The sequence below is a fragment of the Moschus berezovskii genome, chromosome 13 (genome assembly GCF_049115385.1).
Source record: "Moschus berezovskii isolate FMDL1 chromosome 13, NW_MosBer_1.0, whole genome shotgun sequence".
NCBI classification, from domain to species: Eukaryota; Metazoa; Chordata; class Mammalia; order Artiodactyla; family Moschidae; genus Moschus; species Moschus berezovskii.
The window spans coordinates 15,520,092-15,546,815 of record NC_142472.1 but is presented as its reverse complement, the minus strand read 5'-3'; the positions used below and the strand labels follow the sequence as shown (position 1 = coordinate 15,546,815).

The window sequence follows — 26,724 nt, the reverse complement described above, 5'->3', positions numbered from 1 at the left end:
TCTTTCATCACTTTAAGTGTGTCTTGCCATTCCCTCCTGGCCTGAAGAGTTTCTGTTGAAAGATCGGCTGTTATCCTTATGGGAATCCCCTTGTGTGTTATTTGCTGTTTTTCCCTTGCTGCTTTTAATATTTGTTCTTTGTGTTTGATCTTTGTTAATTTGATTAATATGTGTCTTGGAGTATTTCGCCTTGAGTTTATCCTGTTGGGGACTCTCTGGGTTTCTTGGACTTGGGTGATTATTTTTTTCCCTATTTTAGGGAAGTTTTCAACTATTATCTCCTCAAGTATTCTTTCATGGTCTTTCTTCTTGTCTTCTTCTTCTGGGATTCCTATGATTCGAATGTTGGAGCGTTTAACATTGTCCCAGAGGTCTCTAATATTGTTCTCATTTCTTTTAATTTGTTTTTCTTTTTTCCTCTCTGTTTCATTTATTTCTACAATTCTATCTTCTAACTCGCTTATCCTGTCTTCTGCCTCTGTTATTCTACTGTTTGTTCCTTCCAGAGTGTTTCTGATCTCATCTATTGCATTATTCATTGTATATTGAATCTTTTTTATTTCCTCTAAGTCCTTATTAAACCTTTCTTCCATCTTCTCAATCTTTTTCCCCAGGTTATTTATCTGTAACTCCATTTTGCTTTCAAGATTTTGAATCATTTTCACCATCAAAATTCGAAATTCTTTTTCATGTAGATTCCCTATATCTTCCTCTTTTGTTTGTGTTGATGGGCATTTATCTTGTTCCTTTACTCGCTGGGTATTTCTCTGCCTCTTCATCTTGCTTATAATGCTTTGCTTGGGGTGGCCTTTCCCTCTTCTGGCCGTTTGTGGAATTCTCTTTATTATGTAGTTTCCTCGTTGGGGTTGGACAGGTGACTTGTCAAGGTTCCCTGATTACAGAAGCTTGTGTCGGTGTTCTGGTTGGTGGAGCTGGATATCTTCCCTCTGGAGTGCAATGAAGTGTCCAGTAATGAGTTATGAGATGTCAGTGGGTTTGGAGTGACTTTGGACAGCCTGTATATTGAAGCTCAGGGCTAGTTTCCTGTGTTACTGGAGAATTTGCATGGTATGTCTTGCTCTGGAACTTGTTGACCCTTGGGTGGTGCTTGGTTTTAGTGTAGGTATGGAGACATATGATGAGCTCCTATCGATTAATGTTCCCTGGAGTCAGGAGTTCTCTGGTGTTCTCAGGATTCGGGCTTAAGCCTCTTGCCTCTGGTTTTTGGTCTTATTCTTGGAGTAGCCTCTAGACGTCTCTATCTGTCGTTTCCAAGGTGGTTCCCTCTGTTTTAGCTTCTGTTTGCTGGTCTCTTCAGTGTCTAATTTCCTCCCTGATACTAGGGGGTGGGTGGACACTTTTTAATGCTCAGTTGTTCAGTCCTGTTCTGGGAAGGGAGGAACGCTGCAGACGAATATCTCTGGCGTCTGTGGGGAGTGCTCGCAGCATCTCGACCACACTGGGTTTGCCCCTGCTCACAGCATGTATGCTGTCCCAGTCTACACTGCACAGGCTCTAGGTTGCTCTGCTGGGAACTGTCCGAGGCTGGCGCTGGGTTGTATGCACTTCCCAGGTCTGAGCAGCTCAAGTTCAGGTTCTCAGGTACTCCACAAAGGCGCAGACTTGGTTGGGCCTGCGTTTTGTGCCTTCCCTGGTCCGAGCAGTTCAGGGGACCAGGTGTTTGGCAGGCGCTGTCTCTGTGACTTATCACCTCCCCAGTCCCCGCCACTCAGTTTTCTGGTTGTACAACCGGCACACCTTCTCAGGGGGATATCGACCGGCCCAAGCCCAAGAAGTCCTGTTTAGCAACAAGCCTGTCTGCAGTTTGTATCAGATGCCTTTCTGGGGCCGTGGTTGCCCGCTCCGGCTCTGGCTGCGTTCCCTGCCTGTCTTGGCGGGGGATGGGGGATGGGCCGACCGCAGCCAGCTCGCTCTGTTCAGTCCTTTATTCTGTGAGCGGGGCTGGCCGAGTCGTAGGTTAGAGCTTTCCGCCTTTTCGTGGGGAAGCTGTCCCACAGTCTGCTTTGCTCTCCCCAATTCTCTCAAATTGTTCTCGCGGCATTCAAGCCCAGTCCTCTCTCTAAGCAGTTCAGCCGGCTCCTCCTTGCCCAGCCCCTGCTTCCTAATGGCGTATGCAGGCGTCTGCGCTGCTTCTCTGCTGGGAGTTACCGTTTGGCGGGTAGTCTGTGGGTTTTAAAAAAATCTTAAAAAAAAAAAGAGGGTTATGTGGCCCTCTGATCTTCCAAGGCTCGCCACAGATTTGCCAGTGAGAGTGTTTCCTGGTGTTTGGAAACTTCTCTCTTTTTAAAGCCTCCCTTCCCGGGACGGAACTCCGTCCTTACTTCTTTTGTCTCACTTTTTATCTTTTATGTTTTTTCCTACCTCCTTTCGAAGACAATGGGCTGCTTTTCTGGGTGCCTGACGTCCTCTGCCAGCATTCAGAAGTTGTTTTGTGGACTTTACTCCGCGTTCAAATGTTCTTTTGATGAATTTGTTGGGGGAGAGAGTGGTCTCGCCGTCCTATTCCTCCGCCATCTTGTTCCTCCCCTCAGGAAGCCTTTCTTATCTCTCCTTGCTATTCTTTGGAACTCTGCTTTCAGATGCTTATATCTTTCCTTTTCTCCTTTGCTTTTGGCTTCTCTTCTTTTCAGAGCTATTTGTAAGGCCTCCTCAGACAGCCATTTTTCTTTTTTGCATTTCTTTTCCATGGGGATGGTCTTGGTCCCTATCTCCTGTACAGTGTCACAAACCTCTATCCAGAGTTACAGGCATTCTCTCTATCAGATCTAGTCCCTTAAATCTATTTCTTACTTCCACTGTATAATCATAAGGGATTTGATTTAGGTCATATCTGAATGGTCTAGTGGTTTTCCCTACTTTCTTCAATTTAAGTCTGAATTTGGCAATAAGGAGTTCATGATCTGAGCCACAGTCAGCTCCTGGTCTTGTTTTTGTTAACTGTATACAGCTTCTCCATCTTTGGCTGCAAAGAATATAATCAATCTGATTTCGGTGTTGACCATCTGGTGATGTCCATGTGTAGAGTCTTCTCTTGTGTTGTTGGAAGAGGGTGTTTGCTATGACCAGTGCATTCTCTTGACAAAACTCTATTAGCCTTTGCCCTGCTTCATTCCGTGCTCCAAGGCCAAATTTGCCTGTGACTCCAGGTGTTTCTTGACTTCCTACTTTTGCATTCCAGTCCCCTATAATGAAAAGGACATCTTTTTGGGTGTCAGTTCTAAAAGGTCTTGTGGGTCTTCATAGAACCGTTCAACTTTTGCTTCTTCAGCATTACTGGTTGGGGCATAGGCCTGGATTACTGTAATATTGAATGGTTTGCCTTGGCAACGAACAGAAATCATTCTGTCGTTTTTGAGATTGCATCCAAGTACTGCATTTCAGACTCTCTTGTTAACCATGATGGCTACTCCATTTCTTCTAAGGGATTCCTGCCCACAGTAGTAGATATAATGGTCATCTGAGTTAAATTCACCCATTCCAGTCCATTTTAGTTCACTAATTCCTAGAATGTCTGTGTTCACTCTTGCCCTCTCCTGTTTGACCACTTCCAATTTGCCTTGATTCATGGACCTGACTTTCCAGGTTCCTATGCAATATTGCTCTTTACAGCACCGGACCTTGCTTCTATCACCGGTCACATCCACAACTGGGTATTGGTTTTGCTTTTGCTCCATCTCTTCATTCCTTCTAGAGTTATTTCTCCACTGATCTCCAGTAGCATACTGGGCACCTACCAACCTGGGGAATTCCTCATTCAGTATCCTATCATTTTGCACTTTGGTACTGTTCATGGGGTTCTCAAGGCAAGTATGCTGAAGTGGTTTGCCATTCCCTTCTCCAGTGGACCACATTCGGCTGTGGTCCATGTGATCAGATCGACTAGTTTCCTATGATTATGATTTCAGTGTGTCTGCCCTCTGATGCCCCCTCGCAATACCTACCATCTGTAGGTGATGTTTACTCACTCTGACAGTGTGTCTGTCAGATTTTCCATTGTAAATCTAATTCTGTTAACCTGCTGCTAAGTCACTTCAGTCGTGTCTGACTCTGTGTGACCCCATAGATGGAAGCCCACCAGGCTCCCCCTTCCCTGGGATTCTCCAGGCAAGAACACTGGAGTGGGTTGCCATTTCCTTCTCCATGTTAACCTGCACTTGTGTTAAATTTTCCCCAAAGCCATAAGATATGAATTGTCTAGGAAACTCTGTAGTACAACTTATGAACATAACAGATTCTTATTCTTCCTTCTTAAAACCTGTAAATCATATGATCATTGAGATTCTAAAATGTTTGAGGGAAAAATCAATTTGGAGACTGCATTAATAACTCCAGTAACTTGACTTTTGATCTGTACCTTGGTCCACTCTCAGTATCACTGTTAGCTTCATTTCTGTGTTTGGAGATGATACTCGGGCAGTGTGTTCATGAATTGATTTCACTCCGCCTGTGTACATCCCAGGTTCCCTCTCCTGCTCACCTGTCCCAGCCTCTGTCACTCTAGGACACCCCTTTGGTGTTGGATTTGATTGAGAGAAGCTGTTGTCTGGGGCGGGGGGAGGGGAACTGGGACAGGGGACATGGGAGTGAGTCAGCTCAGCAGAAGAGGGGCTTTATTCTCTTTCCCTCATTTCCTCTTTCCTGATTCCTAGAAGTTAGAGTCAATAGGAGAGTATAGTAGGTACTATGCAGGATTTTAATTCACAGAAGAAATGGCAAGTGAAAATAAGGAACTGGAACTTTCCTGGTGGTGCAGTGGAGAAGAATTCACCTGCCAATGCAGGAGACACTGGTTCAATCCCTGGTCTGGGAAGATTCCACATGCTACAGAGTAACTAAACCCTGCACCACAGCTACTGAGCCCACGTGCCACAACTCCTGAAGTCTTTGCTCAGCAACAACAGAAGCCCCTTCAGTGAGAGGCCCATGCACTGCAACAGGGAGTAGCTCCCACTCGTCACAACTAGAGACAGCTTATACAAGGCAATCGGGACCCAGCGCAGGCAAACAAAAAAAAAATCAGCATGAGGTAAATAGGACCCAGACTTCCTGGTTAGAGTCCGAACATGGGCTGCGTTTTTCATTTAGATGATTTTGTGGTTGATCTGATCATTTTAAAGAGTCCCGGTCAATAAAGTATTGTCTAGCTCTTGAGGTAGATTGATTTTGCTTTGTTTTTGCTCATAGCTATTATTTGGATGATATATTTTTACAGATGCTTAGTAGACCATGCTATAATGTTCAAAAATATTAGTTTCCTACATTTTTTCCTTTTTTAATGTAATACTTTCTTAAAAACCGCTCCCCTCCCAGATTGCTCCCTTTCTCCCGCTGGCTTCTTAATTCCCTGTGACTCAGACACTGGTGTCAGAGCCAGCAGCACCTGCACCTCCTGAGCTTCTTAGAAATGCAGAGTCTCAGGCCCACCCAGACCTCTTGACTCAGATTCGTATCTGAACATGACCTACTACCTACTCCTTTCTCTCCTGTGAGCAGTTTTTGATGAGTGATAACCTGTGATTCCCAAGAAATGTCCACTGACAATCTGAAATTGAACTCAAGAATTCCCAAATCTCTCTTGTGACTGAGCAAGAGGCTCTAGAATGTTCTGTGCCCCTTGATTTACTTACTTTTATGCTCTATAAATTGCCCCTTTACATTATAATCTAATTCCATGTGATTCCACCTTATTTCTTTGCATCTTTCTAGTGAAGTCTGTCTTCATTACAAGCAGTTTTCATCCTTCTATCTGTCCTTCCCCACACCAGACTTATGCAGGGACCGGAGGGATTTCCCACAGGCTCAGCCGTGCCTGAACCTGGAGTCAGAGACAGCCCAGTTAAGCAGTGTATGTGTGGCTGTTTCACTACCTGATGGGATCAAAAATGAGTCTTGCTGCCCCAAGCAGGGCACGAGGTCTGTTCCCCAGGCACCATGTGCCCCACTGATGCAGGTTTCACTCTCAGTCCGGCTGTGGGTGCCGGGTCTTCCTGCTGGCAGTTGGTCCACCTGCCCTCAGGTATCCTCTTTGCTCTCACTCACCACATGTATGCCTGTGTCTACAGCATGCTTTAACTCTCTGACCGTAAGATCTCTATGGTTGGCCTTTTCCTTTAACTGCAGCTACACCTCTCCCCACTTTCTCTGTTCTAGCAACACAGAGACATGATAAGTTGTCAGGCCACCCAGGGGATAAGGAGGCCCATCAGCAGATGGAAAGGAGGTCCATCAGCAGATGGAAAAGAGGCCAACAGATGTGGATTTCTGTCCCATCCTGATACTTATGGGCTCTGATATTCAGACAGACAAATTCATCTAAGCCTCAATCTTTTCTTATGCAAAATGGAGGTGAAAGGGTGTAACCTGTAGGGTCGATGTACAACTTAAACAATATAAGACATGTAAAGCACCCAGAGTAAATGTTTGGACAAAAGTAGTCATCGTTTTCATTGGGTGTAAAATACCCATAACTACTTACGCTGTGGAAGGTGTTGGCTGTCCCATGAGAATGAGGTGTTGGCCTTTTGAAGTTGTATTTACAGCTATAGGATCCATCTGCTGTGTCTGTCTCTGTCTGATTTATCTTACACCTAAATAACATGGAAATAAATTTCCCATAAATTTCTCTGCCTTGAGTTAAAAATCTCAGCTCCGTTTGGAAGTTTCTTTGTCTCAGGACACCAGTGGTAATACAAATAAGAACAAGTCAAGTCCAATAGAGGTCCTGATGTCTAGTTGAAGAAACAAGAAAATTACTATATTAGCTTTGTAAGCTAGAACGAGGTCATAATTTCTATAGATGTTTATAAAAAATGACATAACATCTGTTAGAGTTGGAACAAGCCCACGTGAGGGGACAAGGAGAGCATTTCCAAGGAATTAGACATGTGAGACAGACTTAGTGATGTGTGGTTAGGGTTTCAACAGGTGGAAATGCACGTGAAAGGCATTCCAGGAGGTGAGACCAGCATAAGCAAAAGCATGATGTCCTGAACCAGTGAATGAAAAACTAGACACCTGCAAAGCATTCAGGAAAATAAACTACCAAGTGTGTGACACACATTTTTACATTCACCCTCACCACTACCCAGTGATGCTAAGGAAGCTGACTCGTGTACATGAAGGAGGAGAGGTTAGAGAGGACAGTTTTGTAGAAGAGACGTCCTGGGGTGGAGTGTTGGGTGCTGAGCTGGAACTCAGGAGTTTAATCTGAGAAGTGAAAGCACATGGACCAGAGTGGGCAGGTGCAGTGTGCAGGAGGCAGGGAGCCAGCAAGACATCCTGGGAAAGTGATTTCACTTCTTAGAATCAAGTTGATGTTGATTAAAACAAAGCTGTAACACCTGGATTTGTGAACATGCAGGGAAATGGGTGGGAGCAGAAAATGGTATCATACTTCTGGAGGGTAGGTTACCAGCTTAACAGCTTCCTCTGAAAATGTTCCTACTTTGTTGTTGTTCAGTCACCTAGTCATGTCCAGCTCTTCACGACCCCATGGACTGACACACACCAGGCCTCCCTGTACCTCACCATCTCCTGCAGTTTGCCCAAGTTCGTGCTCATTGTATCTGTGATGCCGTCCAGCCATCTCACCCTCTGTCGTCCCCTTCTCCTCCTGCTTTTAATCTTTCCCAGCATCAGGGTCTTTTCCAATGAGTTGACTCTCTGTGTCAGGTGGCCAAAGTACTGGAGCTTCAGCATCAGTCCTTCCAGTGAATATTCAGGACTGATTTCCTTTAGGATGGACTGTTTTCATCTCCTTGCTGTCCAAGGGGTTCATACTTGACTCTCAGCAATTCCACATCTGAGAATTTATGTGAAGAAAATGATTCAGGTTGTTTGCAAAGATTTAGCTTCAGGGATATTTAAGACAGAGTTATTTATAATAGCTATTTGATGCTGCGTAAATATCCAGCAGTAGAGGATTTGTTAAATAAATGATCACATGTACTATAATATTATGCAACCATTAAACTAAGTTTTATGAAATATGAAATGAAAGCACATATAACAGTATGTTCACATTAATCCCATTTTGTTTAAATATGTGAACTTGTGTCTTTAAGAACACATACCAAAAAAAAAAAAAATACAACAACAGCAACAACAAAAAGAACACATATAGAAGCCTAGAAAGTAAAAACATCATTTTAAGAATTTTTTTCAGAGTGCTAGAGTATAGCTAGTATTTATCTACTTTTCAAATTCATTTGCACTGATTATGATTAAGGAAAGGGTTTATTTTGTTTTTTAAGCACTATGAGCCTAGGAAAGTAGTGAGAGTCAAGTGGGGAAGATGGGTGGAGGGGTTGTTTTGTGTGGGGTGTTGGGTGTTGATTATGTTGAGTTTGATGTGTGAAGAGAGATCCAGGAACAGGTGTCTAATAAGTTGTATCATCATCAGAGACCAACCTGGTTGGAAAAACAGAAAGGGGCCATTGCAAAGTAAATAACAGATTTTTTTCAAGTGTCTTTAAAATTTTATTTCTTTCTTTGTTTTTGGCTGTGCGACATCTTTGTTGCTCCTCAGGCTTTTCTTTCGTTTCTGCGCATGGGCTTCTCACTGTGGTGTCTTCGCTCTGCATGTGGGCTTCTCACTGTGGTGTCTTCGCTCGTTAGCAGCATGGGGTGTAGGATGTGAGCACTTCAATAGTTGTAGCACATAGGCTCAGTAGTTGTGGTTCCCAGGTTGTAGAGCACGGGCTTGATAGTGGTGGTGCATTGGCTTAGTTGCTCTGCAGCATGTGGGATTCTCCAGGACTAGGGACTGGACCCATATCTCCTGCGTTGGCAGGCAGTTTCTTTACCACTAAGCCTCCAAGGAAGCCCCCAAGTGTCTTTAGATAGAAGAAGGTAAGCTTACTGATACTGGTGACACTCTCTACGGGCAATTGGTAAAACCCTTTGGTTACCCAGAAAAGACATTTAGGCTATAGTTTTGATTACTGAACTCTAGGAATAATCAGAGTCAGATTTTCTTTGAGTTGCCTTTTTCTCTTTGGGGGGCCTGGGGCCATGCAGCACGTGGGATCTTAGTTCGCTGACCTGGGATCGAATCCACACCTCCAGCAGTGAAAGCACAGAATCTTAACACCTGGAATGCCAGGGAAGTCCTCTGGTTTTTTTAGTTCTCTTCACTGGAGTTTGGAACTCACAGTCCTGTGGTCATGAGCAGTCCTCGGTGCCCCTACATATCTCAGTCCATTAACCCAAAGTTTACAGATGTTCCCGTTTGCACAGATGGATCAGTTTTGGTGGAGCTGATAACATGGGAACATACACACATTCTCACAGATCAGTTCTCATCTGTGTCCTGATGTGTGTTGATTTATGTATAAGAACACTCAGAAATTTAGGCCCACCTGTTTTACTGTGCTTTGCAGATAATGCTTTTTTGAAAATGGACACTTCTGGCAATGCTGTGTCAGGCAAGTACATTGGCACCATTTTTCCTATAGCATTTGCTCACTTCATGTCTCTGTCACATTTTGATAATTCTTGCAATATTTCAAACCATTTCATTATTATTATATTTATTATCCTGATCTGTGATCAGTGGTTTTTAGGGTTCAGTTCAGTTCAGTCGCTCAGTCGTGTCCGACTTTCCGCGACCCGATATTTTTGATATTCAAAATATCTTTGAGGGCTGCATGAACACAGAATGCATGAACCACATGTACACATACCATGACCTGCCTGTATGCAGAGAATGGCCCATCTGTATTACATAAATTAGGATTTAACATAAAGTACAAAATGTCCTGAGAAGCCTATGCAGATCAAGAAGCAACAGTTAGAACCGGACGTGGAGCAATGGACTAGTTCAAAATTGGGAAAGGAGTACCTCAAAGCTGTATATCGCTACCCTGCTTATTCAACTTACATGCAGAGTACAGCATGCGAAATCCTGGGCTGGATGAAGCACAAGCTGGAATCAAGACTTCCAGGAGAAATATCAGTAACCTCAGATAAGCAGATGATACCACCCAAATGGCAGAAAGCAAAGAAGAACTAAAGAACCTCTTGATGAAGGTGAAAGAGGAGAGTGAAAAAGCTGGCTTAAAACTCAATATGCAAAAAACTAAGATCACAGCATCTGGTTCCATCACTTCATGTCAAATAGATGGGGAAACAATGGAAAGAGTGACAGACTTTATTTTCTTAGGCTCTGAAAGTCACTGTGGATGGTGACTGCAGCCATGAAATTAGAAGATGCTTGCTCCTTGGAAGAAAAGCTATGATAAACCTAGACAGCATATTAAAAAGCAGAGATATTGCTTTTCCAACAAAGTTGCATATAGTTAAAGCTATGGTTCTTCCAGTAGTCATGTATGGATGTAAGTGTTGGGTCATAAAGAAGGCTGGGCACTGAAGAATTGATACTTTTGAACTGGGGAGCTGGAGAAGACTCTTGAGAGTCCCTTGAACAGCAAGGAGATCAAGCCAGTCAATCCTAAAGGCAATTAGTCCTGAATATTCATTGGAAGAACTGATGCTGAAGCTCCAATACTTTGGCCACCTGACATGAAGATCCAACTCATTGGAAAAGACCCTGATGCTGGGAAAGACTGAAGGCAGGACGAGAAGGGGACAACAGAGGATGAGATGGTTGGCTGACATCACTGATTCAATGGACATGAGTTTGAACAAACTCAAGGAGATGGTGAAGGACAAGGAACTGGCATGCTACAGTCCATGGGGTTGCAAAGAGTTGGACACTACTGAACAGTAACAAAATGTCTTATAGTCATTATAAGATAATAAGATTTATAAGATAATAAAATTAGCTGAACCCAATTTTCTTATGTTTAATCTCTATAAAGATAAATTCTTTTTTGAAATGCCATGATTGATTTGACAGACTAAGATGTGAAACTTCAGAGGTTCAAATCAGAAAACATGAAAAGTTCTAAGCATTCTGATCGTATTGCTCAGAAAGATTTAGTTGTTCTTTTTTTAAAGCCATGAGTTTTAAAACTTAACTGATTTACAAATGATCTAAGCGTATCTTACACTCTCATCAATTCCAGATTTTACATAGAGATGAAATCATCTCTTGGAAAGCTTGCATCAGAGAATTTGCAGGTGGGCTTCCCAGGTGGCTCAGACGGTAGAGAATCTGCCTGCAAGGCAGGAGACCTGGGTTACATCCCTGGGTAAGGAAGATTCCCTGGAGTACGAATCAGCAACCCACTCTAGTATTTTTGCCTGGACAATTCCATGGACAGAGGAGCCTGGCAGTCTACAGTCCATGGAGTTGCTGAGAGTTGGACATGACGGATCATATAATACTTTCTTTCACTTTAAAATTCATTGGTTAAAAAAAGGCCAATTTCTGCATATATATTTGAATGTGGTTTTATTCCCCGCCAGCATTTTACCTAGGAAAAGGAAATGGCAACCCACCCCAGTATTCTTGCCAGGAGAATCCAATGGACAGAGGAGCCTGGCAGGCTATAGTCCATGGGTTGCAATAGTCAGACATGACTTAGGGACTAAACCACCACCCACCAGCATTTTACCTACATTGTATTGATTCCTTTTTTTTTTTCTGAGATTTTCCCAAAGTGTTTTATTTATTTATTTTTTTCGCTTTCAGTACAGCATTTATTTTCCCTCCCTTTTTGTTTTTTTGGAGGCTAATTACTTTACATTATTGTATTGGTTTTGCCATACATTGACATGAATCTGCTCTGGGTGTACATGTGTTCCCCATCTTGAACCCCCCTCCCACCTCCCTCCCCATCCCATCCCATTGACCTATCAATCGCACTCCTGGGCATACACACCAAGGAAACCAGAATTGAAAGAGACACATGTACTCTAATGTTCATCGCAGCACTGTTTATAATAGCCAGGACATGGAAGCAACCTAGATGTCCATCTGTAGATGAATGGATGAGAAAGCTGTGGTACATACACAATGGAGTATTACTCAGCAATTAAAAAGAATACATTTGTATCAGTTCCAATGAGGTGGATGAAACTAGAGCCTATTATACAGAGTGAAGTAAGCCAGAAAGAAAAACACCAATACAGTATACTAACGCATATATATGGAATTTAGAAAGATGATAACGATAACCCTGTATATGAAACAGCAAAAGAGACACAGATGTATAGAACAGTCTTTTGGACTCTGTGGGAGAGGGTGAGGGATGATCTGGGAGAATGGCATTGAAACATGTATATTATCATATGTGAAACGAATCGCCAGTCCAGGTTCGATGCATTACAGGATGCTCGGGACTGGTGCACTGGGATGTATTGATTCCTTAATCTTACTGTTAGTGCATTTGATTTCTCTCTGCTTTGCTTTTAATAAATAGACTGACATTTCACATGTGTTTTTCCAAGGTTCAATTTTAAGTATTAATGTATTAATAAAATGCCTTTTGAACTGCTCCAAAGAAAGGCCCCATGTAAATAGCAAACGTTGTTCGTGTTTTTGTTGATCTCATTATGTACGTTTTGTCTACTGGCCTCTGTCTCTCAAGAATGAGACATACATTTTATATTTGAAGATGTTTCCTTTCAAGATAGAATATAATTAAGATATTTAATATCAGGAGGTGATTTCATTTTTCTGCCAATGAATAATTCCTCTTAAATAAATAACATATCCCTGAGAAAGTGAGTACATGTTTGTGTATAATACTTCTGACTTGACTTGTTGATATCTCTGTAAAATTACCCATATAATTCTCAAGGTCAAATTACCCAGGGAGTAGAAATAAAACTAATTTAAAAGCTGATTTCTTATGGAACACTTAGGAGACTGCTGGGTTTTCACTGCAGTCAGGTTATTTGTTTTACGTCATCTTCTTACTTTATTTACAAATGTTAGTTACATACAACACACCCACACATATACACCACATACACATACATGTCTCCCCCTTTAACATACCACGTAATGGATACTATGTGATAATTATAGAAAACAAACAATTTTCCACATATTAAGCATTTAATCAGGGAAATCTGAATAGTCATGAAAGTCACTATAGTTTGTATTGTGTATTCTTGGGATGATGGTGGTCTCATTCAGGGACATTTGTAAATTTCTGTCATTTTTGGTCGCCACAGTTTTGGGGGTTGCATCTGGTATCTAGTGGGTTCATGGCTACTGTTAATCATCCTACAATATACAGAACAGGCCCCCAACCCTCCACAATAAATTATCTGGTCCAAAATGTCAGCAGGGCCTTGCCTGAGAAACTTATAGTCTATTCTTTACCTATAATAGAACTTTTAAAATTCATCTTCAACAGTCAGGGTTCTCCTGGGTTTTGTGCATCCTCTTAATTCTTCATCCCCCTGGGTCTCTTTACAGATTGGCATCGTGGGAAGAACAGGAGCTGGAAAAAGTTCCCTCATTGCTGCCCTTTTTAGATTGTCAGAACCTGAAGGTATCATTCGTATTGACGGCATCTCGACAACACATATTGGACTGCATGATTTAAGGAAGAAAATGTCAGTTGCACTTCAGGTATGCATAGCAGAGCATTCTCACATGTTCTTTTCATAAGGCGTCTAAGGTTTAAGTGGTTTTAAGTTGATTGGTCTTTTCATGTTAAGTGAATGAGTTGATCCTTTTTTTCCCAATAGAGCATACATTTAGCAGCAGGTATTTTCAACAGACACTTTCATTGGATACCGGGTTTTGTTTTTGTTTTGTTCATTTGTTAGTTTTGTGTGCATGTGATTTAATAACTCAGTGAGATAGAATTCTGGACTCAGACATCCTCAGTTTTCACAGTGTTATCCACTGATAATCACATAATTTTGAGAACAGAAGGATAAATTATTTGTTTAGTGCTGGAGAGATTCCTATATATATTCCTAAATTCATAATAAACATGAATTTTATTAATAAGTGTCTTACTGACATAATTTAGCTGTGGGAAATGAGGACATCTTTTAAAAGTGAATATCTCCTCGGAGAACTTTCTGTGAAATTGTGGGGCTTTGAGGATTATAGGATATATAGATGCTTTGGGGAGACTTTGACAATTTAGCCATTAATGAATAACTTTCACCAGGGAGGCAATACAGCATAGTGAGGAAGAGCAGGGGACTCCGAATTCTGTGTGTACCTTGGTTTTTTCTGTCTTACAAGGCAGATAACGGTATCACCCCCTCAACCTGTTGTGAGGACAGAATAGGTCAGTTAGTGTGAAGTGCTTCATGTAGACCCAGATGTGCCTGCTGTGACGGTGGAGTGCTGAGCTGGGCTCTGATTCTGTTCTCTTTTCTTTTCTTTGTAAAGTAGTATAACTTTCAGGGAAAGTTTGCAGACTGGATTGTATGCACGGGTCGACACTCCTGTCACTCCTTGTGGTTCATTCACTCAACATAATTCTGTGATATTTATTGAGAAATTACTATCCTCCAGGTATATAGCCATGGAGAAGGCAATGGCACGGCACTCCAGTATTCTTTCCTGGAAACTCCCATGGACGGAGGAGCCTGGTAGGCCGCAGTCCATGGAGTCGCTAAGAGTCGGACAAGACTGAGCAAATTCACTTTCACTTTTCACTTTCATGCATTGGAGAAGGAAATGGCAACCCACTCCAATGTTCTTGCCTGGAGAATCCCAGGGACGAGGGAGCCTGGTGGGCTTCCGTCTATGGGGTTACACAGAGTCGGACACGACTGAAGCGACTTAGCAGCAGCAGCAGCAGGTGTATAGCCAAGGGCAACCTAGTCCCTGTGTCTTCATCTATCATCCTGCCCTCTGCTTTGACAGGCTTGCTTATTAAAGAAAAATTGAGTTTTTTATTTATATACTTAGTAATCATTTGCCCATCAGAGGAAGCTCAGAAAAATAGCCTCTTGAGATGAGAAACAGAGAGGAGGTGAGACAGAATGAGCCAGGAAAATGTGCTTCTTGGAATGTGGGTGTAATGTGTCCTGAAATACCTGTTTATTAGGAAACATGTACAACGTGGCACCCAAAGGAAGGCGAATGTGGACTTGGGTACAGCTGTTGCTACCTACCCGTGACCTCGAAAATACCTGGAATTAATCTAAGTACACATGGACATCACCAGATGGTCAACACCAAAATCAGATTGATTATATTCTTTGCAGCCAAAGATGGAGAAGCTGTATACAGTTAGCAAAAACAAGACCAGGAGCTGACTGTGGCTCAGATCATGAACTCTTTATTGCCAAATTCAGACTGAAATTGAAGAAAGTAGTGAAAACCACTAGACCATTCAGATATGACCTAAATCAAATCCCTTATGATTATACAGTGGAAGTGAGAAGTAGATTTAAGGGTCTAGATCTGATAGATAGAGTGCCTGATGAACTCTGGACGGAGGTTTGTGACATTGTACAGGAGACAGGGACCAAGACCATCCCCATGGAAAAGAAATACAAAAAAGCAAAATGGCTGTCTGAGGAGGCCTTACAAATAGCTGTGAGAAGAAGAGAAGCGAAAAGCAAAGGAGAAAAGGAAAGATATAAGCATCTGAATGCAGAGTTCCAAAGAATAGCAAGGAGAGATAAGAAAGCCTTCCTCAGCGATCAATGCAAAGAAATAGATGAAAACAACAGAATGGGAAAGACTAGAGATCTCTTCGAGAAAATGAGAGATTCCAAGGGAACATTTCATGCAAAAATGGGCTCGATAAAGGACAGAAATGGTATGGACCGAACAGAAGCAGAAGATATTAAGAAGAGGTGGCAAGAATTCACAGAAGAACTGTACAAAAAAGATCTTCACGAATAAGGTAATCACGATAATGTGATCACTGACCTAGAGCCAGACATCTTGGAATGTGAAGTCAAGTGGGCCTTAGAAAGCATCACTATGAACAAAGCTAGTGGAGGTGATGGAATTCCAGTTGAGCTATTTCAAGTCTTGAAAGATGATGCTGTGAAAGTGCTGCACTCAATATGCCAACAAATTTGGAAAACTCAGCAGTGGCCACAGGACTGGAAAAGGTCAGTCTTCATTCCAATGCCAAAGAAAGGCAATGCCAAAGAATGCTCAAACTACCGCACAGTTGCACTCATCTCACACTCTAGTAAAGTGATGCTCAAAATTCTCTAAGCCAGGCTTCAGCAATATGTGAACCGTGAACTCCCAGATGTCCAAGCAAGTTTTAGAAAAGGCAGAGGAACCAGAGATCAAATTGCCAACATCCATTGGATCATGGAGAAAGCGAGAGAGTTCCAGAAAAACATCTATTTCTGCTTCATTGACTATGCCAAAGCCTTTGACTGTGTGGATCACAATAAACTGTGGAAAATTCTGAAAGAGATGGGAATCCCAGACCACCTGACCTGCCTCTTGAGAAACCTGTATGCAGGTCAGGAAGCAACAGTCAGAACTGGACATGGAACAACAGACTGGTTCCAAATAGGAAAAGGAGTATGTCAAGGCTGTATATTGTCACCCTGCTTATTTAACTTATATGCAGAGTACATCATGAGGAACGCTGGGCTGGAAGAAGCACAAGCTGGAATCAAGATTGCTGGGAGAAATCTCAATAACCTCAGATATGCAGATGACACCACCCTTATGGCAGAAAATGAAGGGGAACTAAAGAGCCTCTTGAGGAAAGTGAAAGAGGAGAGTGAAAAGATTGGCTTGAAGCTCAACATTCAGAAAACAAAGATCATGGCATCTGGTCCCATCACTTCATGGGAAATAGATGGGAAAACAGTGGAAACAGTGTCAGACTTTATTTTGGGGGGCTCCAAAATCACTGAGGATGCTGATTTCAGCCATGAAATTAAAATACACTTACTCCTTGGAAGGAAAGTTATGACCAACCTAGATAGGATATTAAAAGCAGAGACATTACTTTGCCAACCAAGGTCCATCTAGTCAAGGCTATGGTTTTTCCCGTGGTCATGTATGGATGTGACAGTTGGACTGTGAAGAAAGCTGATGACGGAAGAATTGATGCTTTTGAACTGTGGTGCTGGAGAAGACTCTTGAGAGTCCCTTATACTGCAAGGAGATCCAACCAGTCCATTCTAAAGGAGATCAATCCTGGGTGTTCATTGGAAGGACTGATGCTAAAGCTGAAACTCCAATACTTTGGCCACCTCATGCGACGAGTTGACTCACTGGAAAAGACTCTGATGCTGGGAAGGATTGGGGGCGGGAGAAGAAGGGGACGACAGAGAATGAGATGGCTGGATGGCATCACCGACTCAATGGACATGAGTTTGAGTGAACTCCGGGAGGCGGTGATGGATAGGGAGTCCTGGCGTGCTGTGATTCATGGGGTCGCAAAGAGTCAGACACGACTTACTGACTGAACTGAACTGAATCTAGGTAATTTTAAAACCAAGATATTCTTTTCAGACTCTACTGAAATGCCACCTCACACCCCTTAAGATGTCTGCTATCAAAGAAAAGAGAGAGAAAAATAGAAAATGATAAGTATTGGCAAGGAGGTAGCGAAATTAGAATCGTTGTTCATTGCTGATAGGAATGAAAAATAGTGCAGTTACTATGAAAATCATCTTGCTGGTTGCTCTGAAAATTTAGTGATGAAATTATCATCAGTTCAGTTCAGTTCAGTCGCTCAGTCACGTCCAACTCTTTGCAACTCCATGAATCGCAGCACACCAGGGCTCCCTGTCCATCACCAACTCCCAGAGTCTGCCCAGACTCATGTCCATCGAGTCGGTGATGCCATCCAGTCATCTCATCCTCTTTCGTCCCCTTCTCCTCCTGCCCCCAATCCCTCCCAGCATCAGGGTCTTTTCCAATGAGTCAACACTTTGCATGAGGTGGCCAAAGTATTGGAGTTTCAGCTTCAGCATCAGTCCTTCCAATGAACACTCAGGACTGATCTCTTTAGGATGAACTGGTTGGATCTCCTTGCATTCCAAAGGACTCTCAAGAGTCTTCTCCAACACCACAGTTCAAAAGCATCAATTCTTCAGCAATCAGCTTTCTTCACAGTCCAACTGTCACATCCATACATGACCACTGGAAAAACCATAGTCTGTGACCTAGCAATTCTACTTTAGAGCATAAACCCAAAAGAATTGGAAGAAAGGTCTTGAAGAGATACTGGAACATGCTTGTTATAGCAGCATTATTCTCAACAGCAAAAAGGTGGAGGTGCCCAAGGGTCCATTGACAGATGAATCAACAAACAAAATGTGGTGCCTATACATACAGTAGAATAGTCAGTCAGTTCAGTTCAGTTCAGTCGCTCAGTCGTGTCCGACTCTCTGCGACCCCATGAATCACAGCACGCCAGGCCTCCCTGTCCATCACCAACTCCCGGAGTTCACTCAAACTCATGTCCACAGAGTTGGTGATGCCATCCAGCCATCTCATTCTCTGTCCTCCCCTTCTCCTTCCGCCCTCAACCTTTCCCAGCATCAGAGACTTTTCCAGTGAGTCAACTTGTCGCATGAGGTGGCCAAAGTATTGGAGTTTCAGCTTTAGCATCAGCCCTTCCAATGAACACCCAGGATTGATCTCCTCTAGAATGGACTGGTTGGATCTCCTTGCAGTACAAGGGACTCTCAAGAGTCTTCTCCAACACCACAGTTCAAAAGCATCAATTCTTCGGTGATCAGTTTTCTTCACAGTCCAATTCTCACATCCATACATGACCATGGGAAAAACGATAGCCTTGACTAGACGGACCTTGGTTGGCAAAGTAATGTCTCTGCTTTTTAATATACCATCTAGGTTGGTCATCACTTTCCTTCCAAGGAGTAAGCGTCTTTTAATTTCATGGCTGCAATCAGTATCCACAGTGATTTTGGAGCCCAGAAAAATAAAGTCTGCCACTGTTTCCCCATCTATTTCCCATGAAGTGATGGGACCAGATGCCATGATCTTAGTTTTCTGAATGTTGAGCTTCAAGCCAACCTTTTCACTCTCCTCTTTCACGTTCATCAAGAGGCTTTTTAGTTCCTCTTCACTTTCTGCCATAAGGGTGGTGTCATCTGCATATCTGAGGTTATTGATATTTCTCCCAGCACATTTAGTCCCCATATTTAAAGATTTCCTCTGGCTATTAGATTTATAACTTATGGTTACATTAGAAAATAAATGAGATTAGATTCCCAAGTTTTATGTTTTGATGGTACTCATCTTGGAAATGGCCATGTAAGATTAGTTAGTAGAAATAAAGGGCATGTCTGTAAAGTCCTTTCATATCCTTGAATGCAATGCTTTAGAAACATGCCCTGCATTATTTTTAATGCTTCTTAATAGGAAAAAGTTGCATGCTTGTATACATAAAATAACTCTGTAAATAAATAACATTGGATGATTCTTAGCTCTGCCAATAATATTTGGAAGCACATCTGAGCAAAGACTAAACACTTGTTGACATAAGCATGTTTTGGTTCTGTTCTGTTGGTTTCCATCCTTCCTTGGAGCATGTTCTAGGTACACACTCCAGACAGCAAGCTTACAAAACAGTGCTAAGCTTTGTATCCATGTAGATTCCACTTTATATGCCTTTGTCTCCAAGGTGCAGTGTTGGTTGATTAAAGAGAAAGGATCTGGAGAGAACTTGCCATGTGTAAAGATTCCCAGGAAGTCATTCAGGAGGCAGACAGGGCTAGAATGTTTGAGTGCAGATAAGTGTCAGTGTGACCCACAGTTTATTCCTGCTCTGCCTCATTTACTGTAGGGCCTTGATGATGTCACTTGGCTGCCAAGCTTCAACATCCTCGTCCTTAAACCCGGTCTGGAAATCACTGCCCCACAGCTTTGCGGTGAAGATGTAACAGTGAGATAATGTTTGTGCCCATGTCTCATTCTTAGGAATGCTCAGTCATCAGGAGCTGTTATTATTCTTAAGAATCAGGGCACTGGCCTTTTGGGTATTATTTCTACTTAAGTAGAAAGAGTAACACCTTCTGAAATGACTTTTCTCTTTAATTTCTGTTTATGTGTTCTTGGTCTTTGGTGATTTTCTTTATATTTATTGTTTAATAATAAAAACTAAATTGTTACATAAATATGAATAGTAAAGCAAAGAAACAGAAAATAAAAACAAAAAACACAATAGGAATTTTGGAGAAAAGCATAACAGAAAAATGTATCTAACATTTTCCACCAAGAGCAAGAAATCAGACTAAAATTTTTTTGTATTTTGATTTCTGGCTTTCCTCCCACCAGCTTCTTCCCTGACCATGACCTTGTACATACTCTTACTTTCCAATCCCCCACCAAGACCTCCAGCCTTTTTCTCAGCCCTCCCCACACTCTTGACTATTTTCTTTCTCTCTGAGGACAGGGCCTGTATCTCTCATTTCTGTTCCTCTAGTGCTTGTTAGAGTCCCTGACAAGTTACACGGGTATTAATAATAATTCCTAACGTTTATGGAATCGTTAACACATTTTAGTTTCTTATCCCACAACTTCCTGCTTAATCCTCACAGTTTGTTATCCTTATCTGACAGATTTAAAAGCTGAGTCAATGGGAGCTTATCTTACTTTTCAAGTAAGGGGCAGAGTCAGGATTCAAATTTTATATGTGTCCATTTTTTTTAAATTGAAGTATAGTTGATTCACAGTGTTTCAGTTGTACAGCGAAGAGTTTCAGTTTTATCTCCAAAGACTCCCATCGCAGCAGAGTAAAATCCAAAGTACTGGTCATATGACAGAGTCCTACACTCTCCAGTCTCCACCTTGTCCACTTCTCAGTCATGTCCAACTCTTTGTGACCCCACGGACTGCAGCACGCCAGGATTCCCTGTCTGTCACCAACTCCCAGAGCTTGCTCAAACTCATGTCCATCGAGTCAGTGATGCCATCCAACCATCCCCTTCTCCTGCCTTCAATCTTTCCCAGCATCAGGGTCTTTTCCAATGAGTCAACTCTTCACATCAGTATTGAAGCTTCAGCTTCAGCATCAGTCCTTCCAGTGAATATTCAGGGTTGATTTCCTTTAGGATTGACTGGTTTGATCTCCTTGCACTCCAGGGGACTCTGAAGAATCTTCTCCAACACCACAGTTTAAAAGCATCAATTCTTCAGCCGTGTTGTACTCATCAGATATTTCCCCCATTTTTCTTACCATCCCACTTGAAAGGACTCCCCAAAACATAGGAAGAGTGAATAAGTATAGAGCAAAGCCAGCTGGGCTGGAGGAAGCACAAGCTGGAATCAAGATTGCCAGGAGAAATATCAATAACCCCAGACATGCAGATAACACCACCCTTATGGCAGAACGTGAGGAAGAACTAGAGCCTCTTGATGAAGGTGAAAGAGGAGAGTGAAAAAGTTGGCTTAAAGCTCAACATTCAGAAAACTAAGATCATGGAATCCAGTCCCATCACTTCATGGCAAATAGATGGGGAAACAGTGAAAACAGTGTCAGACTTTATTTTTCTGGGATCCAAAATCACTGCAGATGGTGGATTGCAGCCATGAAATTAAAAGATGCTTACTCCCTGGAAGGAAAATTATGACCAACCTAGAGAGCATGTTAAAAAACAGAGACATTATTTTGCCAACAAAGGTCCATCTATTCAAGGCTATCGTTTTTCCAATGGTCATGTATGGATGTGAGAGTTGGACAATAAAGAAAGCTGAGTGCTGAAGAATGGATGCTTTTGAACTGTGGTGTTGGAGAAGACTCTTGAGTCCCTTGGCCTGCAAGGAGATCCAACCAGTCCATTCTAAAGGAGATCAGTCCTGGGTGTTCATTGGAAGGACTGATGTTGAAGTTGAAACTCCAATACTTTGGCCACCTGATGCAAAGAGCTGACTCACTGGAAAAGACCCTGATGCTGGGAAAGATTGAGGGCAGGAGGAGAAGGGGACGACAGAGGATGAGATGGTTGGATGGCATCACTGACACAATGGACATGGGTTGGGTGAACTCCGGGAGTTGGTGATGGACAGGGAGGCCTGGCGTGCTGTGGTTCATGGGGTCGCAAACAGTTGGACATGAATGAGCGACTGAGCTGAAAGCCAGACGATACTACTATTGCTCTGTCCCTCATTTGGACAATATCAGTTTAGAAATGGATTTATGCACTTGTATGTCACGGGCTGATATGTGTCAGGAGAAGATACTCAAAATGTTATCCCTCCCCAACCAAGAACCCTTTGTCTTTACAAGGTCTTGCTAGCTGCAGAGGTAGAGAAAGTCTGGTAGTTTGGCTACTTGAATTTACTTGTTTAAGTGCAAAAACTTATATTCCTCTTCCTCCCAAATGAGTAGGAAGCAGTGATGCTTGTGTCTCAATACCCCAATTTAGGGAGAAAGTCTGGTAGTTTGGCTACTTGAATTTACTTGTCTAAGTGCAAAAACTTATATTCCTCTTCCTCCCAAATGAGTAGGAAGCAGTGATGCTTGTGTCTCAATACCCCAATTTAGGTAACTTAGGAAGTTGAGAGCAGACTCTGCAGAGGGGGAGCCCAGTGCTGTTTCTTTGAGTTGTCTCTCTGAGGTGAGCCAGGCCCACACCATCTTCCCTGGATCCCTGGTCCCTGTGATCCTGGAAGCAGCAGGGAGCTTCCATGGTGGTCTCTCTTCCTCCCAGGCTCATCCCCATCACTGCTGACCCCCCGTGAACAGGTCAGAACTGGGGGAGATGTGATGGTAACAAGGACCTGGGTAGGAGCAGAGACAGGGGAGTGGGATATAGACCATCAGTCCTGGGGGAACTTTCAGAGATGGGTACTGCGTTCTTAAGAAGGTGCTCCTCAACTTCTGTTCAAAATTTTAGGAATAATCTAAAATGAAAGTTCTTAAAAAATTTCCTTAAACACAACAGGTAGCTGAAGTATGTGCATCCTTTGTGCTCAGGATCTGAAGTAGTTAAATATGTCCCCCAGAAAGAACACCGATTGAGATTATGTGCAGGGAGCAGCCTGCTTACTTGAAAGAACCTGGAAAATGGAGGGGAGATGGAGGAAGGAAGAAGGAAGAATACTGGGGACCAGCCTCCCCTCACCTGGCTACATGATTTGTGCAGAACTCAAGGACATAGCTGAAGGATGAGAAATCTCCAGCATGTGGGAATCTTAGGGTTGATAATTACAAAGAGTAACAAGTTTTTAATAAAAATCTGAAGTAGAATGATGGTTATTCCCGTGGCAAGGAACGCTTGCCGCTGCTGCTGCTAATTCACGTCAGTCGTGTCCAACTCTGTGCGACCCCATAGACGGCAGCCCACCAGGCTCCTCCGTCTCTGGGATTCTCCAGGCAAGAACACTGGAGTGGGTTGCCATTTCCTTCTCCAGTGCATGAAAGTGAAAAGTGAAGTCGCTCAGTCGTGTCGACTCTTAGCGATCCCATGGACTGCAGCCCACCAGGCTCCTCCATCCATGGGAGTTTGTTTAGTCTTTGATCCTAAATTCGAGTTTTAAGGGAAATCTTAAATTTGGGTCTTGAAAATTTTTAGCTCAGTTCAGTACTCATTCTGAAATACTGTATGACTAGTGATTTTCAGTGCTTTGGAAGCATATTGGCCACTTAATCAACTTTGTGCGAATAAATCTCCCTTTATAATATCTTTTTAATTGTGGATTTGCTCAGGGATATGTCTTTTTTTGGTGGCACACCCTGAGTTTTCTGTATTCATTTCTCTCTCACCAGACTTAAAACTGGGACCATATTGAAGGAAGGTTTGGAAGGCTTCCTGAGTATCATTCTTCCTCATGATTAGGGAAAAGAAATGTCTATCTATCTTCATCTTTCCTCTCAGGCTTTTGTGAAGTGAGGAGGAAAGTCCAGCCCCAAGGCCAGGCAGGATTTGAACATGGGGATTCCGAGCAGTTCTGGGCCCTTGTGGAAGCATCAGATCTCCTCTTGTTCCCACACGTGTGCCTCCCCTTGTTCTGCCCCTTCACTGAAAGGAGCTTATTGGGCTCTTCTCTGCTGCCCATGTTCTTATGACCTGGCTTACTAGAACCTTCCAGAAGAAAAGGTAAATGGCCGCCATGAGCTTATGTACAGGATTCTCTCTTGAGGCCAAGAGGAGACATATTTCCAGAGTAATTTACTTGTGGCTTCTCCTGAAGCAGATGAATAGGAAGAACTATTTAAATTAAAGTATCATGACACAGGTCACAGTGGGTTTCAGGTCCTTCTGGCCTTGCAGTTAATAACGAGGTTCTGAGGCAGGTCATCCTGACCCACAGGTGAGAGAACGTGGGACCAGCTGATGCAAAATCAGAGGGGATCTCTCCGTGGACAGACATGCTGTAGACCCCAGGAGCTGACGTTCCCCTTGCACACGTGGGGATGTTCATTTCACACATGTGGAGAGATTCCAAATCCTAGAAGACAGTCTGACCAATGGAGAAAATAGCCTAGTTTATTCTTCAGTGCTAATGTGTAAATATTTAATGGTTTGCTTTGAGGCACAAACCGCTACTAATCATGCTGTTGGTAATTCCCAGTCACACCAGGATTGACAGTTAATTTATGTAGATCTTGATGTTAAGTTTCTCATGTGATTATTTCCTCAGTTTGTGTGAGTGTTTAAACAGATATTTATTACCAGGGTGGTTTTTTTTTTTTTTTTTTTAATCAAATCTTCCTTTGTCTTCAGTTTTTTCCTTAAGATGAAAAAAACTTCTTCAACACTTTCCTGTTAGTGTTCAGTAGTTCAGAAGATATTTTGTAGCACACTTTGTACAATGGAAAATTATTTTAGAGATACTTTTTTATAAACATACATTTGCAACTTTATAATTAATAATAATGAATTTAGATGTTTTTGTATTTTAATTTTGACAGTCTGTACATATTGGAATAAAATGAAAAGAGGTTAAGGTAATAACATTCTCTGTTTTGGGGTATTTAGGAACCTGTTTTATTCACTGGAACAATGAGGAAAAATCTGGATCCCTTTAATGAGCATACGGATAACGAACTGTGGAATGCCTTAGAAGAGGTATTTATTAATGGTAACTGTAATTAACTTGTTAGCATGAGTATTTGTGTGCTTACATTTAGAGCATTGCAGATAATTAAGGGGAGCGTATCAGTTTCACTGACTTCGATAACTTCCTAGGAAAACACTGGATGACATGGGTGCGCTTAAAAATGTGTGTATTGATGATGATGAAAATCAACAATGTAATGCGACATGTTTTCATTTTAGCTATTTCCCTAGAACCCTGAACAAATAGACACATTATCTTGTCCTTAGCAGAGCACTCAATTAGATGTTAAAACTGTGGGATCAAATTCTACTAGTGACCTAGGGAATTAATTATTCCATTACACTCCAATATTCATTTTATTCCTGTGGTCTTAGGAAACATCTACTAAGTGGAGACAACAGTAGTTTTTCCTTATTAACTAAAAGATATAAACAAGATCATACTAATAAACTGTAGAAGTTTCATAGGAAAGTGTTTATAAAGATAAATTATATAGTCGGAATTAATGATGATTATTTATTAGCAATTATGTCATTTTAATGCTGTACCATTAATGCAGATAACAGAACCCTGGAACATCTGCTCAGTTTTTATATTGGTAGGTTGGTTCATTTCTAGAGAATTTTCTGTTATTTCTGCCATGTTTTCCCTTGTCCCACTTCTTAGAATTTCCTCACCCTTGCATGAAAGAAAAATTTGACTATTAAGTTGCTGTCAGTTTGTATTTTAATACAAACTATTTTGCGTATTTGCACTCCTTTTACAAATCAGTTCTACTGATGGCAGAAACCCTAGACTTCTTTTTAAAATTTATTTATTTTAATTATAGACTAATTACAATATTGTAGTGGTTTTGCCATACATAGTCTTTTGCTTTTAAAAAGTAAGAATGAGCATTCCTATACATTAATGATGAAAGATCAGAAAGAGAAATTGAGAAAACAATCTCATTTGCCATTGCAACAGAAAGAATAAAATACCTAGGAATAAACCTCCCTAAGGAGACAAAAGACCTGTACTCATAAAACTACAAGATACTGACAAAAGATGACACAAAAATGATGGAGGGATATACTATGTTCTTGGATTGGAAGAAACAATATTGTGAAAATGACTATACTACTCAAAGAATCTACAGATTCAATACAATCCCTGTCAAATTACCAATGGCATTTTTCATAGAATTAGAGCCAAAAATTTTACAGTTTTAATGGAAACACAAAAGATCCCAAGTAGCCAAAGCATTCTTAAGAAAGAAAAATGAAGCTGGAGAAATTAGGTTCCCTGACTTCAGAATATATTATTGAGTTGGCCAAAAAGTTTGTTACATAAGATTTTATGGAAACACTTAAATGAACTTTTTGGCCAGTTTAATATAGGGCTAGAGTAATCAAGATGGTATGGTGCTGGCACAAAAATAGAAATACAGATCTATGGAACAGGCTAGATAGCCCAGAGATGAACTCACACACCGGTGGCCACCTAATCTATGAAAAAGGGGGCAAGAATATACAATGGAGAAAAGACAGTCTCATCAGTAAGTGGTGTGGGAAAACTGGACGCTATGTGTAAAATACCACTCCCTAATACCATATACAAAAATAAACTCAAAGAGGGTTGAAAACCTAAATGTAAGACCAGATACTGTAAGACTCTTAGAGGAAAACACAGGGAAAACACTCAACCTAAATAACTACTACTAATAAATGTTTGATTGATCTTTTCATTTCAGAGAAGTGTGGTGTATTTTTAAAAAATCTTTGTTGTTGTTACACAAATCTGAGAGATTGATTGTTCACGTTGGTTTGAATTGGTGTGTTTGTCATTTACTGTCACCCTTCCAGGGAAGC

General features: G+C 41.8%; 1 protein-coding gene across 1 annotated transcript in view; it reads left to right on the top strand.

The window, feature by feature from the left end:
* The window catches only part of LOC148775810 (ATP-binding cassette sub-family C member 4-like), a 148,190-nt gene that overhangs the window by 87,996 nt on the left and 33,470 nt on the right, over positions 1-26,724 (top strand). The window contains exons 25-26 of the mRNA XM_088842649.1: positions 13,355-13,510; positions 24,793-24,882. Coding sequence (XP_088698775.1) covers positions 13,355-13,510; positions 24,793-24,882 — 246 coding nt within the window. The remainder of the gene's footprint in view (positions 1-13,354; positions 13,511-24,792; positions 24,883-26,724) is intronic.